Below are 16,412 nucleotides of genomic sequence, written 5' to 3'. Positions count from 1 at the left end.
TTTTCCCTTTCAGCTATTAACTTTACGTAGAAAACCTAACAAAGGAACATGGGGCGGACAGAGAGAGAAGAGAGTTAGACAGTGAAAAGTCTTGTTTTCGTTGTTAGCAACGCAGACTTTTAGTAGTTGAGAAGAAGCGTTCAGAGTTGCTCGAGAGGTGGTCTCAAGAAGGCATGCATGCGCATCGGTGTCTCTCTGCGTATACAATTGCAGTATAGGCTTGTCTGCGTGGTGTTAACCGAGGCCGGCAGAAGGTCCTCGAACTCTCCTTACACCGAGGAGGGCTACTGCTAACAACTAGGTTGCGGCTACAATCTGTTCCCCATCACTAGCTATACCATAAAAACCACCAGGCCTTCAAACAAACGGCATCTCGAAGCACAGGCTTGGTATTCGCATATATTACTGTATTTAAGCTGTGCACTTGAATAACTGTACGAGACTGGTGGCGACATCAGTGCACTGAATGAATAAACCATAGCACTTGCCGATTAAAACGTTACAGACACGAGGAACAGCTTATGGGAAACTTTTACTACCTTTGCACAAGTCCCAGCAAACTTTCGTTAAAGAAGATACGCCGATATCTTGGTCAAGTGCCATCCCTAGCTCTTTTCTCTAAGTTATTACTTTCCGTCATTTGCGTGGCCTTTATCGCACTGTCACTTGCTAAAGCGCGCTTTATTGCGAAGACTTCTTTTCATGCCTGCCTTATTGGCTGGCGCCGAATTGTATAATTTGGTTTACTTCGCCACTTGATGTGCATCTCCGGCCGGGGTATGTTAAACGGGGCAACGACACGGCGCTGCTCATACAAAGAAAGATGCAGCAAGCGCGAATACCAAGGAAGCCATGAAAAAAATACGAGCGCAACAAGAAAGTTTCTAAGCGACTCACCCGGATTTTGTCTCCACGGCAGAGGTTGTTGTACGTCTCCAGGTATCCTTCGGCATAGGGCATTGCAAGGCTGGGTGTCTTCGGGCTGACTTCAGCGTAAGGTTCTTGGTTGCACCAATGCATACGCGCGGCAACAGAAGCAACACGATCGGTATAAGTTCAAAACACAACGAGACAATTTATTGAGACCGTGTAATACTTATGTTCGCCTTTCTTTTTCCCGATTTACTGCGGTTCTTTTTTTTTTCTTCGCCTAGTCACTCAGTAAATCGCTGTTTCTTGCTTTGTATTGCACTCTAATGATGTGAAACTTTTGCATGTTGTTGGGAAGCACAATAAAATGATTTTTTATCGTTTCACGTTACACGCAGGCGGCATATACAAGTCGATGCCCTCTTATATTACTTTGATGGTTTTCTAGCACGCTGCTAAAGGTTTTGTAGGTTAGCCTAGCTCCTTGTTTATTACCCTATATTAGTGGACACGTCTCTATTTAATGTATCCGAAACCGCATGTACTCTTACTAGGCCAGTGTATACGACCTAGCGTTATCAATGTAACATTTCTATGTCATAACTTCTATCACTGTTCCTCCCTGCCCCTTCCTAATGTAGCATAGTTACGAGAGCGTCTTTAAAGTTATATCTTAGTACATGAATAACAAAAATTTCTACCCTTGATGCGCCGCGTTCACGGCTGTGAATGTATTAATGAGAGGATCCGTGTAGGAATGACATAATGAATAGGATGGATGTTGCAGGAACGGCGGCACCGAACATGTCATCGTTCTGTTGCGTCTTTTATATTTCTTTTTAAACTGAAATAAATTAAGAATGACCTGTATAGTTAATTTCGTAGCGCATTCTTCCTGTGTTTGTGCCACCAGTCACGCTCTGTCGTGTCGACCTGCTGCTTGAAAAGTGTCGTTTCTTGTACCAGCGACCTTCGATTGGGCGCTGCACGTGGCAACGTGAGGATGGGCAAGATGGTTACCGACGCGCTGTGTTCTATTAGAGGAGGTGCTGTCTTTCATTGCCGCACATCGATGAGGCGCGTCAAGTGAAAGAAGGTTCTGCCATGCGCTGTCCAACGAAATTAGCGCATCGTATCAGAATCACTGCGCTAAACCGGCGCGGGAAAGGTGTAAGTCGTTGGGTAGGTGTTGCTTTTTCGCAGATATCTTGTTCCTTTATTTTAAACGTCGAACCATTCTCGGTGAATCTAGACCGGTTTTTCCTGCCAGGTATGTGACTGTTATCGTGGGCCAATCCCAGAGGCAGTGCGGCATAACGCCGCTTCTCGAACAGGGACTTAAAACTGCATTTGCAGCGCGCAGCTGTAGGGCGCGGTATGACGCCGACGAAGCAATGTGCAATCACTTATGGCCCGAAACATCTGCTCTTGAATTCTATAGCCGTAGCACGCTTGGGTTCTTCCACAAGTGTGCATTGACGTCAGCAGCGATGCACATTGGACTTGCTTCATCCTAGCCCATGAATCCACCAGTGAAGACACGGTCGAAACCACAATAAGTGAACCGAGGGATTTTGAGTACGTCATGTGATGTACAGCGTTCACTGGATCAAACACGACACTCGGAGGGTATCGCTGCCGGCGATTTTCGCGCAATCAATGGAATCTTGGGACACCGAGCTGGCGCATTACGATATACGATAACTGGGAGAACCTTTGCGACGCATTGGCAGTGTATTTGGGCCCGCAGCGATTGCCCAGCTTTCACTGATGGCTGAAAAAGGGCCGGCCCCAACGTGAGCTGGGTATCGGGCTTGAATTTCTGAATACTCTATACATATGTTTAATTGTGCATGCTCTAACAATGCAAAATTGTAAAATTTTGCCTAATCATCATCTGTAACTATGAAATGGTATATAAAGATCTCATTTTCTCAACCTGCTGTGTATGTTTCGCTTCCGAAAATTAGCACCGTTTCGTGAATGCCCTTCTATACAACCAAACAACGATGCTTCGCATTACGTATAGCGCTCAACTGGAGTTGTGGCAAGCAAATTTTTCACCTAACACAATTTTATCGACTTTTCCCCCTCCTTTATTTTGTGTAAAAACCTTAATGAAGGCAGGGCCTATGGTTTTAAAGAAAAGTCGCTAACAAAGTTATGAACGCAGGTTCAGTCGTTCGCGACTTTTCGTGTATGCATTTCACGCTGCGTCATGTGCAACAGTTTTTTTTTTTTTTTTTTATAAGGTAGCAACTACCATGGAGCATATATATGTTATGGCTCGCTGTAATGCAAGGGCGGACGGAGGGGGTGGGGGGGGGGGGAGGTATGGAGAAGGTCAGAAAATCTTCGGAAGAGCACCGCCAAAAACATTAAAAACTGAGGAGTTCCCGTTGTATGGTAGATACCTGGCGTTAACTGGCAGGGTTAATATAAAAAAGCAAATTTCTTCCATTTCCCAGAATAAGTACGCCCAGTTCCCTCATTCACAAGCTTTGCCCTGTTATATTCTTTAAAAACAGACCTCACTGCTATAAAATGGGTTCTATTAAGTTTGGATATAAATCGAATTCAGGTAGAAATATATCTCAGATAATCTATCTCCTATATAGGGAACATGACAATAATGCAGTTAAGGTTTGTATGGCGAAGAGTTCAGCAAATATCTCACTGCGCTCGCCAATTTAATTACGTTCAGTTCTTGATCGAACGCCGTTCTGGCGACTAAATGGAAAAGCCAAGACAAAGACAGACCTGTGTAAGTGCAAAGTGTAGCAGTTGCTCCTTTTCGAACAATGAAATGATGACGTAATAGTGCCACTTACCCGTGCTGTAGCGCTGTTCTTCTTGCAGCCGCTGCTGTTCCTCCAGCTAGACAAGACTGAACATATCAGACTCATGGCAGGGTTTAAATAATTGCGCTGCAAGCAGTTTCATGCATCAACCAACAAGAAAAATGCACTGAAACGTGAACGTGCGGCCTTGAAATCATTTCATACCTACATTTTCCATGTGATTCTCGATAAATTTTTGTTCAATAATACATAATTGATTTCGTATACTTGCTCGTAAAACATAAGATATGGTTTGACTGCATTCAGAATTTATACACCACCGCAACCCATCACGGCAACCCTTAACAAGTTACTGGACCTGACGAATTTTCGTCCAAATCTTGGTTAGCTCACTCGTTCTCAGTGATAAAACAAGTGCTAAGCATTATCGAGAGAAAGGTGGCTATTTATTTGCACAATACACTAGAAGAAGCGCCACAAATTATTTAGGATGTGCATAATTCTTTAAAGTGACAGCTCATCGTGCACAATCTGCCTTACTGCTTCGGTTTACATGAAATGTTTCTTTATATATTGTATTACACCCAGGAAATCCAGAACTTAGAAAACAACCAATGATCCCTTTGAGAGTCGCGGAGGTCAGGAATGGTTAGTTGCGACAAGAGCTACCTAACTGAACGCAGCTAATGCTTGCAGACAAGCTAGCCTTATGACAGAGCTGTGAAACATAGTGGTTATTACAATTTAACAAAGCAAAGATACTTCAAGCGCTTGCCACGAACATTCATCTACAACTTTCATTATCTAGACAAGAGGTTACAGAGGGTAGAAAACTGCACCACGCAACTCCTATCATCATGCACACGTGTCCCTTATCGTCCAAGATAACCAGCTTGCTTTTTCGAGGTGCCTACGGTTCCAAATAAACCTTTTATATGTTTCTCAGTCCTAAATAAATTCATGCACGTAATACTGTCACAGGAGCGAACAAACAACCGTAAGATAATGACTTCAGGCACAAGGTCCACAGCGCTTGCTCAAGTGTGATAAGAATCGGCTGCGCAGTAGCAACAAACTGTAACAACAAGATTAGGGAGAAAGAAAATCACTTCGCCGACGGTTATTACATCAAAACTCTTAAGTTTAACAAAAATCGCGACAATCCTGTCAAAAACGGTGTCGTTTGCTCAAAATGTGCTCGATCTTAACCAAAAAAGTTTAACCCATTCTACTCTTTCTTGCACGTTCAGTCTACGTTGCCCTAAGTGGAACATATTTATAGGAATGTTACGCTTACTTATAAACCTCTGTGCAACGAACGGCCTTGAGGGTCGCCATTCCTTCTGTCCAACCTCTCGCCACTGTTACTGTACACCACTCTTGATATCGTTCCGCATAACATAAGTAAGTGCAGCGTGTTAATCCTGTTCTACACAGATTACGCCAACTAATTCAATAACTTTGCAAGCAAATGTACCACTTACTTAGTAGAACCTTGTAGGCCGAACTTAGGAGCGCATCTGCCGGAAACAATTTTCTTCGTGAGAAAATGGTGACTGCTTTAGGTTCGAAAAGAGAAAAGTCGGTTAGAAAATGGAGTTCTTTGCTTTGCGTCTTTTTTATGTGGGTTTATGCTCAAATGTCTGGCTTCGGCAAAGCGCTTGAGCACTTGCTGTTAGAGTGTTCAATCCAACTGTCCTCGGCTGTCCCTGTGTGGTGAGCACGTTTCAACACCTTAATCTTCCTCGAACTGCGTTTTATGACAATTTGTTTCCCAAGAGGTCGTGCTTGAAGTTGATGTGAGGCTCGCAAAGCTGCACTTGAATTCTTGCCAACCCGAGGACTTGACTCTCGTCTGTAAAGCTGGTTCTCTGCGTGTGACTGTGTGAATTAAGTTTCGTTTGTTTCTCTCTCTTTTTCTTTTTTCTTCTTTGATCTCCTTCTTGGCTTTGTCCTCCTTTTTTTTTTTTTTTCAGACAGAACGGCACGATATCTCTTCCAACAGATGGGCGTGGTGTCCCTTTTAAGAGACACTTGCTAGCCCGTTTTTCGACTTCTTTGTGGCGCTTGTATGCGCTTACACGATTAAAATATGAATTAGTAATATTTTCGGTTTCTGCCGCAGGTCCACTCCCGAGATTCCGACGTCGTGTTCCTTGCGAATGCGCGCACACTCACGGTCACGTGTCGTATGGGGCCTACCTGTTCGAGACTGCTGGCGAGGTAAGCGTGCACCGTCTTCGGCGTAATAGACGGCTGCTTCTCGAGGCTCAGCCTCGTGAGTGCCTCCTCGAACCACTTGGTGGCGTGCTCGAAGTCAGACTTGCTGTAGAGCAGCTGGCCGAAGTACAGGCAGTCTCGCGCTGCGCATCGGAGGTAAAAAGTAGAAGGCAAAGCTTTCTTTCTTTTTCTCTCGTTCTTGTTACCTTTCTCTATTTTTTTTTTCAGTGCAGGTTTGTTGAATACATTCGCTCTATTTGAAATGCAGGAGCCGTCGTGGCTTAGAGGCACCAACGTCTCCTGGGGATCATGTAATTAAAGAGAAACCTATACTTACCTTGCATTGCAGAGGCCAGTGTATGCTATTGGAAAAGTGCGATACTGCTAAACATTCTCCTTTACTTTTTCTGTTTCCCACCAGTCAAAATATGAAAATACCAAACATGAAAATTACTGTAGACCGTTTTTTTTTATTCTTATTTTATTTCATTTTTTCATGGGCGCTGCCATAATGCATAGGCAGTGGCGCCATCTTTGGGCAGTCGGCAAGCTGGCTTGCGTAGGCGCTTTGTGTTCGGCTCCGCTCGGCGGCAGTTTCCTGTGGTTGTTTTGGCGTCGCGCGGTCTATTCCTTATTATGTGCCGTCTTCTGCCTGGGAAGTGGTTCTGTGGGGCGCGCCAAAGCGATTTATGCCAGCATGGTCGGAGTTTCTGCGGCGTTGAGGCGCAGGGAGCACCAAGCACTAGGTGTGCGCGCGTGTTTGAGCTTGCAATCCGTCTCTGAGATCAGTTGTGTGCAGTTAAAACTCGACGTAAGGAAACTCGATTTTACGAAGTTCGCGATCCAACGAAGAAATCTCCATTCACCGGAAGGTACCCATACGGTTCAATGTTGTCGTCAACCCGAATTAACGAAACAGACTTGGCCGAACTTGATTTAACGAAGTTTTTCCTGAAATAAATGAGTAAAAAAGCGGTGATTTCTTTCTAATTTTGACACAGACGGGTTCATCATGGGGCAGGCGCTCTAAAGCCATCGCATTAGAACATCTACGCTTCATGGTCACATCCCTAGCTTTATTTTGACGAGGCTGCGCGTGGTGGTTGCTTTCGTTATTTCATGGTTTATGGGACAGATGGCTGGATTAGCGGCAAATACAATGCCGCGGTAGACTTTGCATGTCTCTACGTTACAATTTTAGATTTTGAAGGACCGAAAGATGCCTTTCTCGATTTAACGAAATAATTCAAACGTGGTCATCACTTCGTTGAATCGTGTTTCAACTGTATTTCTGAAGTAATAGTTCTGCGGGAACCCACAAGGTGGAGAGAACTAATTAATAAAGCGGTAACCAGACATCCACCCAAACGTAGCCAAGTGCTACAAAGCAGTTAGCTTTGTAGAACTTGGCTACGTTTGGGTGGATGTCTCATTTTCCACTTATTAATGTATTTCCGAAAGTTCGCTCACTAATGTGACATAACTGCAGCATTCTTTCTGTAGTTCTAAGCCGTGGTTTTGCAGCAATGAGTAGTTGTGAAACATATGACGATTCCAACAGAGTGGGTACCGTTCTGCAGCGGAATAAGTTGTGCTGTTTACTTTGAAAAGCGCTCAAAATGTTATCTGAGGATACGTTCTGCGACTACGTCGCTTGTTGAACGAAGAGTCCGCCCATGAATAAAGTTGTTTTGGTTATTATTAACAGCATACCGTATAGTGGTAATCACACCTGAGGAGTGGTCGAGCGACTGTCTCTGAAGTATGCGAGCGTCCGAAGCAGGCGTAAATGCTGGGTTATAAATTTGTTTGTTTTATATAGCGCGTCACCCAACCCTGCGTCATGACCACGCGAGGTCTCATTGCTGTCGTTAGCCAGTGTTCTTATTTTCTCTGTCTTGTTCGTCCCGATCTCTATAAGACGCACTCACCTGTCTTAGACAAATAGCCATCGGATTCTTTATATGTGATCCCCTTTGGATATTACTGGTTCACAGAGCACAAAGGCAATGCCGAAGCACAAAGCTTACACGAATCATGTTTGGCCAACCGCAGTGACCACTGTCTTGAGCAACGCCATCGGCCTCATACAGGAGGCCAGCGTAGACACAGCACTGTGATTTCGACATAACATTGCGATTGTAAACTTAGCATTGTGATCGTGATATCTTAAATGCATGAGAACGAGGCCAGTGGCTGACGCAAATATCTTACAACGATTGACGCTTAGATGTTCCAAGGTTGCCTTGGGTTGGCCGTACACGAGCATGCCCTCTTATATTTTCTTTCACTTTCCACGCAAAGCGTTGAGATGGTGAGAATGTTTTGTGATTCTCGCCGGCAGTTTGCATACGCCGCTGCTATTCGTTGAGTAAAAAAATAACCGATACAGCCAAAATAGTTCTCAACACGCACACACACCGCGGCTGCGGATGCGCGTCGCATGCTTGCGTGGCCAAGAGAAATTTCCTCGTGCTGTAGTTAATTCTGCACTGAAACGCAGTGCTTCTTCGACGACCTTGTGTCAACTGAAGCCTGGTCGATTTGATCGAGAAAAGCACCTCCGAATTGTTCCGGAGCACGCGATGGCAACACATTGACGCAGCGCCGACGCGAGCCCTTTCCTCCTCGCCCGATGAAAAGGTCTATAACGCGATGTTGGGACATTCGCTGATCGACCCTACGCTGATGCTGCAAATATCTACTACAGCAACGCTGCGGTTTATGATTCGAATCGCTCTGGGTGAGCGTCTGCGATAGTTGGATGAAAAGTTGAACGTACGGCTTGCTTGGTTACATCGTCTCTCTTCTTATCTTTCTACCGATTCCCAGACTACTGCGCGTAGCGCAGCCAGCCAGGCTCAGTCCTCGAGAAGCCCTGCACACTTTCTTCATCGGGAATGAAAGAAAATCTAGAATGCAAGGTCAAAACAACTCGAAACGAAACAGACAACTGCAAAAGAAGCATGCTAGTATAACGTAGTAATCTCTTAGTTGAGACACTTTTGAATCTCCGGTAACTCAACGAGGAAATTTTTTTAATAAACATGTAGTCACGCTACGGTAAAAAAAAATTAAGACATGAAAAAATAGGCTCTTTCACTCGAGCCATAGGAACGTTAGATTTATTTATGAGGGCTTTACGAAAGAATATATCGACGGCCAGGTTATGGCATGTGTACCGGTGAGCTGCGCCGTCGCCTTGTGTCCCATGATGACTCCCTTGGCCATGTCGGTGAGGTTGAGCCGGTAAGTCTTCTGGATGCGGATGAGCGCTTCGCCGGCGTCCAGCAGGTCGCTCTGGCGCGGGAACGTGTCGTTCGACTCCACCATCAGCCTCTCGATCTCTGCCATTAGAGAGGGACGATAGGAACGCCAAAAGTCAAGGCGCGCTATCTCTGGCACTTGTTGCATGCAATACGGTAAGGCCGATATGCTGCTGGAATATTGCTGAAAGAGAGAGTAACACAGGCACACCCTTGGTGTATACACATGTGTGCGGTTTAACGTTATGCACCCGCCGTGGTGTAGCTCAGTGGCTGCTTGGTGCTTCTGCCGCTGAGCACGAGGTCGCGGGTTCGAATGCCCGCAGCGGCCACCGCGTTTAGAAGGGGACGGGATAGGTAGGTAGGTAGTAAACTTTACACAAGTCCGGAAGAATCTCCACGCCGTTGTTATAGGGGCAAGACTACGGGCCGCTCCCACGTTGGGGCGGGAAGGCCAAGCCTCGCAGCCGCATCGTGGGCCTTCTGGACAGCCCGGAGTTGATGGAAAAAAAAAGAAAAAAGAAAAAAAGAACAAGCTCGTGGGCTTAGATTTAGGAACACGCTGCACAACACTAGGGCGGTCTAAATTAATCCGTAGATGCATATCGGGCGTCTCGCATAGCCCGAGAGCGTCGCTGTGAGAGGTTGCACTTGACGAACAAGACGTTTAGTGTACGTCTTTTTTTGTTTTGCACAAACCGAAACTTTACGCGTTTGCCACCGTGAAATGCGTGCAATGTCACTTAAATCAAGTTCTGTGCTTCTGTACGCGCTATGCGGCATCACGGGGGTGTACTCTGAAGTATCCGCCCTAAATTCACGTGCCAGCTCCTTAGAGTTGCACCATGTATAGTTGGGCGTCAGAGCAGCGCTGGAAGTGCCTTGCGCGAAAAGAAGGCGCCATTTAGTTTTTTTCACAGACGCTGGTCTTGAACAGACACTTTTTATTTACTTGTTACGGCATTTGGGTGTGTGCGCGTGGTGGGGGTTGAGGGGGAGTTGTTAAAGTGCAAGAGGCGACTTAGTCCGTCTCTGTAGTTATTTTAATTTTGCCCCCTAAAATTATCGCGACAAGAAAAATGAAATTCCGCAAGAGCGGCACCCCATCCAAAAAAAAGAAAGCGAAAAAACCTAGCACCCATTTCGAGCACTTGATATGTCAGGGTACTCTATTTTTTCTTGTTGTCTGCATTCGCTCTTTGTGACGAGAAAAATCACGGATTATATTTTCTTACTGCACTAAAAAAAAGGTCTGTCACCAACATTTTTACCACTTCAGTAAGGGTGGTACAGAAGATATGTCCAGTTGAAGACAACAGACAATTCCGGCAAGGAAAGCATCAGGGAGATTTCTACGGTTTTAATGGTTTTAATTGAAGTATGGGGATGATAAGCTACTTATAGGAAGTGAAACCAGACGAAAAAAATCAACTTGCCGCCCAGATGGTAGCCGAACCCATAACCTCCACATTACGCGTGTGTTCAACTACTAATTGAGCTACGGCGACGGCTGTTCTTCCATACACTTTCTTCGGTGCACAGGATCTGACAAGGGGAGTGTTAGCCAGCGTCACTCCGGGACATGGCGGCGTAGGTTGTGGGTTCGGCTCCCACTGGCGGCAAGTTCTTTCTTCGTCCATTTTCACTGCCCTTTACCTTAAAAGTAGTACTTCTACATTAATATCGCGGTGGTTTCCCTTACGGATTTCCATGACTTCATTGCCCGTTATCTTTATGCGGTTGTCTAACAAAAAAATAATAATAAACGAGTACCTATCGTCCTGCTTTTCACAGAAAACATGCTTAATTATGAAGCAACATGCGTAACAGAGAAAGAGAGAGACAGAGAGAAGGTTATTGAATGGTGAAACCTCCGTCCGGCTCCGCTGACGTAAGGGTGGGCGAGTCGTTAGCGAGGCTCAGAAATTTCAGGCGTTCAGTGCCACCATCACGTCAGAGGAAAAGCAGTGGATTACGTATGGCACTAGAACTGGGATTGTACTCGAGTGGGAGATTTTCATACAATACAAGCCCTCGGTCAAGCGAACGGCTTTCCGCGGCCGCGCTCAAAGCAGCTCACGTCATGACAGAGTACGTGCGAAACAAAGACGAAGACCTCGGCTGTTCGCGCCGAGCTCTGCGCTGTTTCGCAGTAATGTTCGCACGCAGCGTGACTGCGTTATCTTGTTGTGAAGGATATTTATTTATTTATTTATTTATTTATTTATTTATTTATTTATTATTTTTTATTTGTTTATAAAAGCGAGACATGAGCTTCAAACCTCAGCTTTCGTATGGAAGTAGCAACGCAATGTATGGCCGTTGTAATACAATGCGAGTCGGCAAGGTAGAATTAAGGTACTGGCATTCGAAAATTTCTCCACAAACATATCCAACGCTTTCGTTGGTACGTCGTCATCAATAATTTGCTTGTTGTTGTTGTTCTTCTTCTTCTTATTATTATTAGTAGTAGTAGCAGTAATAGTAGTAGTAGTAGTAGTAGCAACAGCAGCAGCAGCAGCAGCAGCAGTAGTAGTAGTAGTAGTAGTAGTAGTAGTAGTAGTAGTAGTAGTAGTAGTAGTAGTAGTAGTAGTAGTCTGCCAACTGCAAGGAAAAGGGATCTCTCAGCGACCTCCAACCCTGTCTTGCGCCAGCTGACCCCATCTCACGCCGGCGAATTTCCTAATTTCATCACACCATCTGCGTAGTTCCCTGCCATTCTCGACTGCGCTTCTCTTGTCGTGACACCTATTGTGTAACTGCGGTAGACCACCGGTTATTCCTAAGCCCCCGTTATCATCTGCCCTAAGCATCATATGACCTGCCAAACTCCATATCTTCCTCCTAGTGTCAACCTACTTCAGTCAACTTCCTCCTATATAGTCCGCACGGCTGTCTTCCCTCCCGCTCTCGTGACTCTTCCAACCTTTCTTGCTGGCTATATGAAAGTTGTTTGCTCGAATCGGGAGGGCATGGATGGGCAGAAGGTTGAGGCAAAGCGTTGAACTGTCGACAGCTTGAGGCTTGCGCGACAGATCACCTATAGCTGAAAAGAGGGAACACTAATGTGAGTGAGTAGGCAACTTTATCGAAATAAGTTCTTTCTTTTGTTTTTGGTTTTGTTTTCATACCAGGGGACGTCCTGTCAGATCTGATGACCTAAGTTGCCCCTTTCGTTAACGGAAAGACAGATATACACTTGCACGGTCTAAATGACCGCCACGTTTATCGATACCCTGCGTGCGCTCTAACACGAGTGGGGTCGCCATCCGGGGTGGCTTAGCGGTTATGCTGTTGCACTGCTAAGCACGAGACGGCGGGATCAAATCCACGCCATGGCGGCGACATTTCGATGGGTTGCGAAATGCAGAAAAGCCCGTGTCCCGTCCATTGGGGGCATGTTAAAGATTTCTCTGGGGACCAAAAGTAATCTGGCGTCTCCCACATGCGGCATGCCTCATAATTAAATCGCTGTTTTGGCACGCAAAACCACAGAATTCAATTCAATCCACGCGTCGGCTTATTGTATGTTCATCAAATTCCATGGGAATGATCCGACCACTGACATTTCCTTGGAGCACTCAGTTTGTCTTAGGCCTTCGCTCATCGGATCAAGCCTTTTCTTATTTGTCATTTTTCGCAAGAGAGGCAAAGGTGAGGGGCTTGGGAAACAACGTTACCGACGCAAGTACGCCCGAGTTCCTCAATCTTCCGTCCTACATCTACCGAATTACGCTGTCGTTACTCATTAGCGAATAGAAAGATACACGCTCCACCGCTGCTTAATAGTCGGCCACATCGTTTCAACGCTGCTGCATACGCAGGTCTCGGACGTGAGTATAGTGCTTCATCGAGCATCAATCCTCGCACAGTCGCCCATCGAGTGAATTGACGATGCCCGCGGCTCACGCGCAGTGCTGGTGATGAGGTCGGGAACACAATCGCTGAACGTGTTTCGCGCCATTAAAATGTCGTAAAGGAAGGGAGGAGGCACGTCCGCTTTCTTGTATGCCGCACTGTTACGGAGCCGGTGGCCAAGTGCGTTCACCTGTTTCCCCAACCTCGTGCGTGTACGTTCTTGTTTGTTTTTAATCGAAAATCTACCGCCCTTGTAAGCAAGGCCTTTCATGCCACTACTTTAAAGGCGCCCTGCTTGTCGAAAGAACAAAGGTTTTTAGCTCGTGGTGGCTTTTTAATTCGTTTAAAAGGTGTTGTGACACATCGCCTTGCACACGTTGCATAACCGGGTTCTAAATTTGCATCATTATATGCGTTCGAAGGCAATTTTGTTAAGAAGTTCGCTGCCGGCCGAATTTTCCCGGCCGTTTGGGCAGGGAGTCGGTGCGCCTGAGCGTGTCTTTTTCTTTTTTTGTGCGTGTCATGAATATGTGTCACCATGAATCGATCGGTTCGAACTCTCGCAGAAATTCGAGCAGAATGCGTGACAACACCTTGCCGACTATAGACGGTGTTTTCATGAAATCTAACAGTCCTGCACGGAATCGAGCAAATCCACTTTTTCGTTGTAGTGTGTTGTTGTTGGCTCTTGTTGTTGGCGTTGTTGTAGTGTTTTCCGCTGTAGTGACGATGAATAACATCTTGTCGCCAACATTTCTCCATGGAATACCGAAGCTAGAGTTTCGAAATAATGCCTTATCAGTCAGAAATCCTTTACTGTTTTGCTTGGCCTTCCGGCATTTTCTTTTTTCCCGTCCTTTCTGTTTCTTTTTCGTTTTGCAATGAGCGATGTTGCTATGTTGTCCTCGTCGTCCCCCTCTGTCGTACTGTTATATTCTTGTTGTCTTCGCTGCATATAGTATTGACTGCGAATAAAGATGAAGACAGGGGAAGAGAACACAGAACGACGACACGGGACCTATTAGAAACTTTGAAGCCAGAGTAAAAAACAGGGTTGCTCTTGATAGGCTAGTTAAGCACATCATTAGCGCTTCGGGAGCAGCGCTAAGTGTTCTCGTTACTGCGAAATGATTAGCAAAACGAGAACAAGGTAAAAGCGGGAGCCAACGTTTCGACAAATGGACTTGTATATTTAAAGCCTTGAAGAAGACAAGTCCACTTGTCGGAACGTTCGCTCCCGCTTTTACCTTGTACTCGTTCTGCTCTTCGTCTAGGATTTCCATCTCCCTCCTTCCCCGTGTCTTCCCTGCATTTCTCCACTACGAAGACACGTAAGCCCGGCATTCTGTTCAGGACATTTGTTAGGCAGCGTGGAACGTGGCAGGTTCAAGTTATAGCCGCTTCATTTTAAAGAGTTTGAAGACACTTGTTATATCCGACCCCCTTCCTTTACAGAAAGCTCTGACGATGTTGTTGACTTTCAAAGGGCTAACCAGGACATAGGCCCAGCCTTTTAGGTAGATGTAGAATACCTTTTTTTACTCCATTTCTCATAAAGACCTGTTTGTTGCGGTCAAGATGTGTTTTGAAGCAAATGGCAATATTCCCTTCCAGATGCCGCCGATGTCGTCGATTTGTGTTCTCTTCCCGTGTCTTCGTCTTTAGTGGCGGTCAGTATGGTATGCGGTAAACACCAACTTGGCCAAACTCTCAAGTTCTTTTTTGTTTTTATTCACTTTCACTTTTTCATAAACGCTTTAAGTATGGTACTTCCGAATGCATGAGACCTACAGCGTATACCTCTTTCTCTCTCCCCCTCCATTAAAGTTCTCTTTAATCAAAATTTATCGCCGGTAGTTGTGCGAGAGGAACTCTGTTGAGAACCACAAACTGTGTTGTTCGCATTCTCTTTACTTATTTATTGTTATTATCTGTGGCTCGCGCTTTATGCTTGCATTTCGCTTATCTACTGTGGAACACGTATCGCCACCGCTAGCTATGCGAGACCTTCGAGACCTTCTATAGTTTGTACTTCCTTACTTTCGCAATTCTGTCACAACGAGTACGACATCGCCGCTCACTCCCACAGAAGGTTTCGTGTAAGGCTGGTACAGTCACTCCTGCAAATGAATAAAATAAATGGGCTGCTCACCCATCCAGTCGGGCTCCCTGAACTGGTGCACGATCTCGTTCCAGTCGACCGACAGCCGCTTTATGGTGTTGTACGCATCGATGGGGCTGGCCGTGCGGGTGTCGTACTCGTGGTCGGCGGAAGAGTGCGTGAGCTGCCGGTCTTTGGACGCCGTCGTCTCGTAGTAGTCGTTCAGAAAGCTGCAGTCGATGGAGAATAGGGCAGTACGCTCATATGTGCAGAAACACGTTTTCGGAGCTTTTGATTTAACAAAAGTGCCGTTCAAGATTGCCCGGCACATATATTAATGCGGCATGACGTGACGAAAACCGCGAATCATCGTAATGAACTTAACGTCGGCCCGATTTAAGGGAGTTTCTGGGGACAAAAAAGGGTAAAAAAATGATCACTGGAAATGCATTGTGTTCAAAACGCCTTAGAATGTATTCGCGTAGTGCTACACTTAAGTGCATGACCATGGCGGTTTCAGACGAACCGTTCTTTTATGAAACTGGCCGTCGCAGGGTCTCAGCTTTAACACACAATTCAGCTGGGGGAGGATGAAGGAGGTTTTATGAAGAGAAAGAAGAAGAGGTTGGCAGGCAAAGCGTATCTCTAGCCTTCCTCTCCTCATAGCGATAACAAGGAGATACCGGGAAAAGAAGTGGTAGATGGTAGGCCACTAAAGCTATAATACTTTACTAGCTCTATAGGGTGTCCCAACTATCATGCATCAAGATTTTAATACATGAAAATGTCATGTAGCTGAACAGAACCAAGGTAAAGTTGTTTGCCGTCGCTTGGAGATACTCAGCTTATTTATTGCATTCCGCCTAATGACATAGTTAGTCTAAATTAATGATTCAACTTCTCAACTATTATAGTTAGGTGAAAAGTGTCAATGAGAAATTTGTAGAGCAACACGAAAAACTCCCGACAGAGCTTTCTGTTGCTCAGTACGTGCTACATAAAAGTGTTTTTCCGAGCGTGAAAGAAGCCCACGAATGCACGTAAAGTGCCTCGAGCGGTCAGTCGCGTGGCAATTCAGGGAGCTCTTTAGGGAGCACGTCTCGACGCTTTGGGGAAGACGTACCCACGTTTGAGACGTGAGTGCGTATTCACAGAAAGCTCTTACGTTAGAATTGGTCGTAAGAGCACAGTCCAGCCAATCCTATGGCTGGACATACTGTATTAGCGAACGCTGTCAGCCAATGGAAACGAGCTATTGTGATCGAAAAGCTTTGTGTATTCTGCACCAGTTGTTGA

At 45.6% G+C, this 16,412-nt stretch overlaps 1 protein-coding gene across 2 annotated transcripts in view; it reads right to left on the bottom strand.

Annotated features, from left to right (window-relative positions):
- Positions 1–16,412, bottom strand: part of LOC126528089 (prolyl 4-hydroxylase subunit alpha-2-like) — an 87,588-nt gene that overhangs the window by 22,138 nt on the left and 49,038 nt on the right. For both annotated transcript variants that reach the window (XM_050175952.3, XM_055069115.1), the window contains exons 3-7: positions 15,168–15,346; positions 9,074–9,238; positions 5,874–6,034; positions 3,702–3,747; positions 898–1,001 (exon numbers count right to left, since the gene is read on the bottom strand). In XM_050175952.3, the coding sequence (XP_050031909.1) occupies positions 898–1,001; positions 3,702–3,747; positions 5,874–6,034; positions 9,074–9,238; positions 15,168–15,346 (655 nt within the window). The remainder of the gene's footprint in view (positions 1–897; positions 1,002–3,701; positions 3,748–5,873; positions 6,035–9,073; positions 9,239–15,167; positions 15,347–16,412) is intronic.

Source organism: Dermacentor andersoni, chromosome 9, assembly GCF_023375885.2.
Source record: "Dermacentor andersoni chromosome 9, qqDerAnde1_hic_scaffold, whole genome shotgun sequence".
NCBI classification, from domain to species: Eukaryota; Metazoa; Arthropoda; class Arachnida; order Ixodida; family Ixodidae; genus Dermacentor; species Dermacentor andersoni.
The sequence above is the reverse complement of the archived record's forward strand: the minus strand, read 5'-3'. Positions and strand labels throughout refer to the sequence as shown.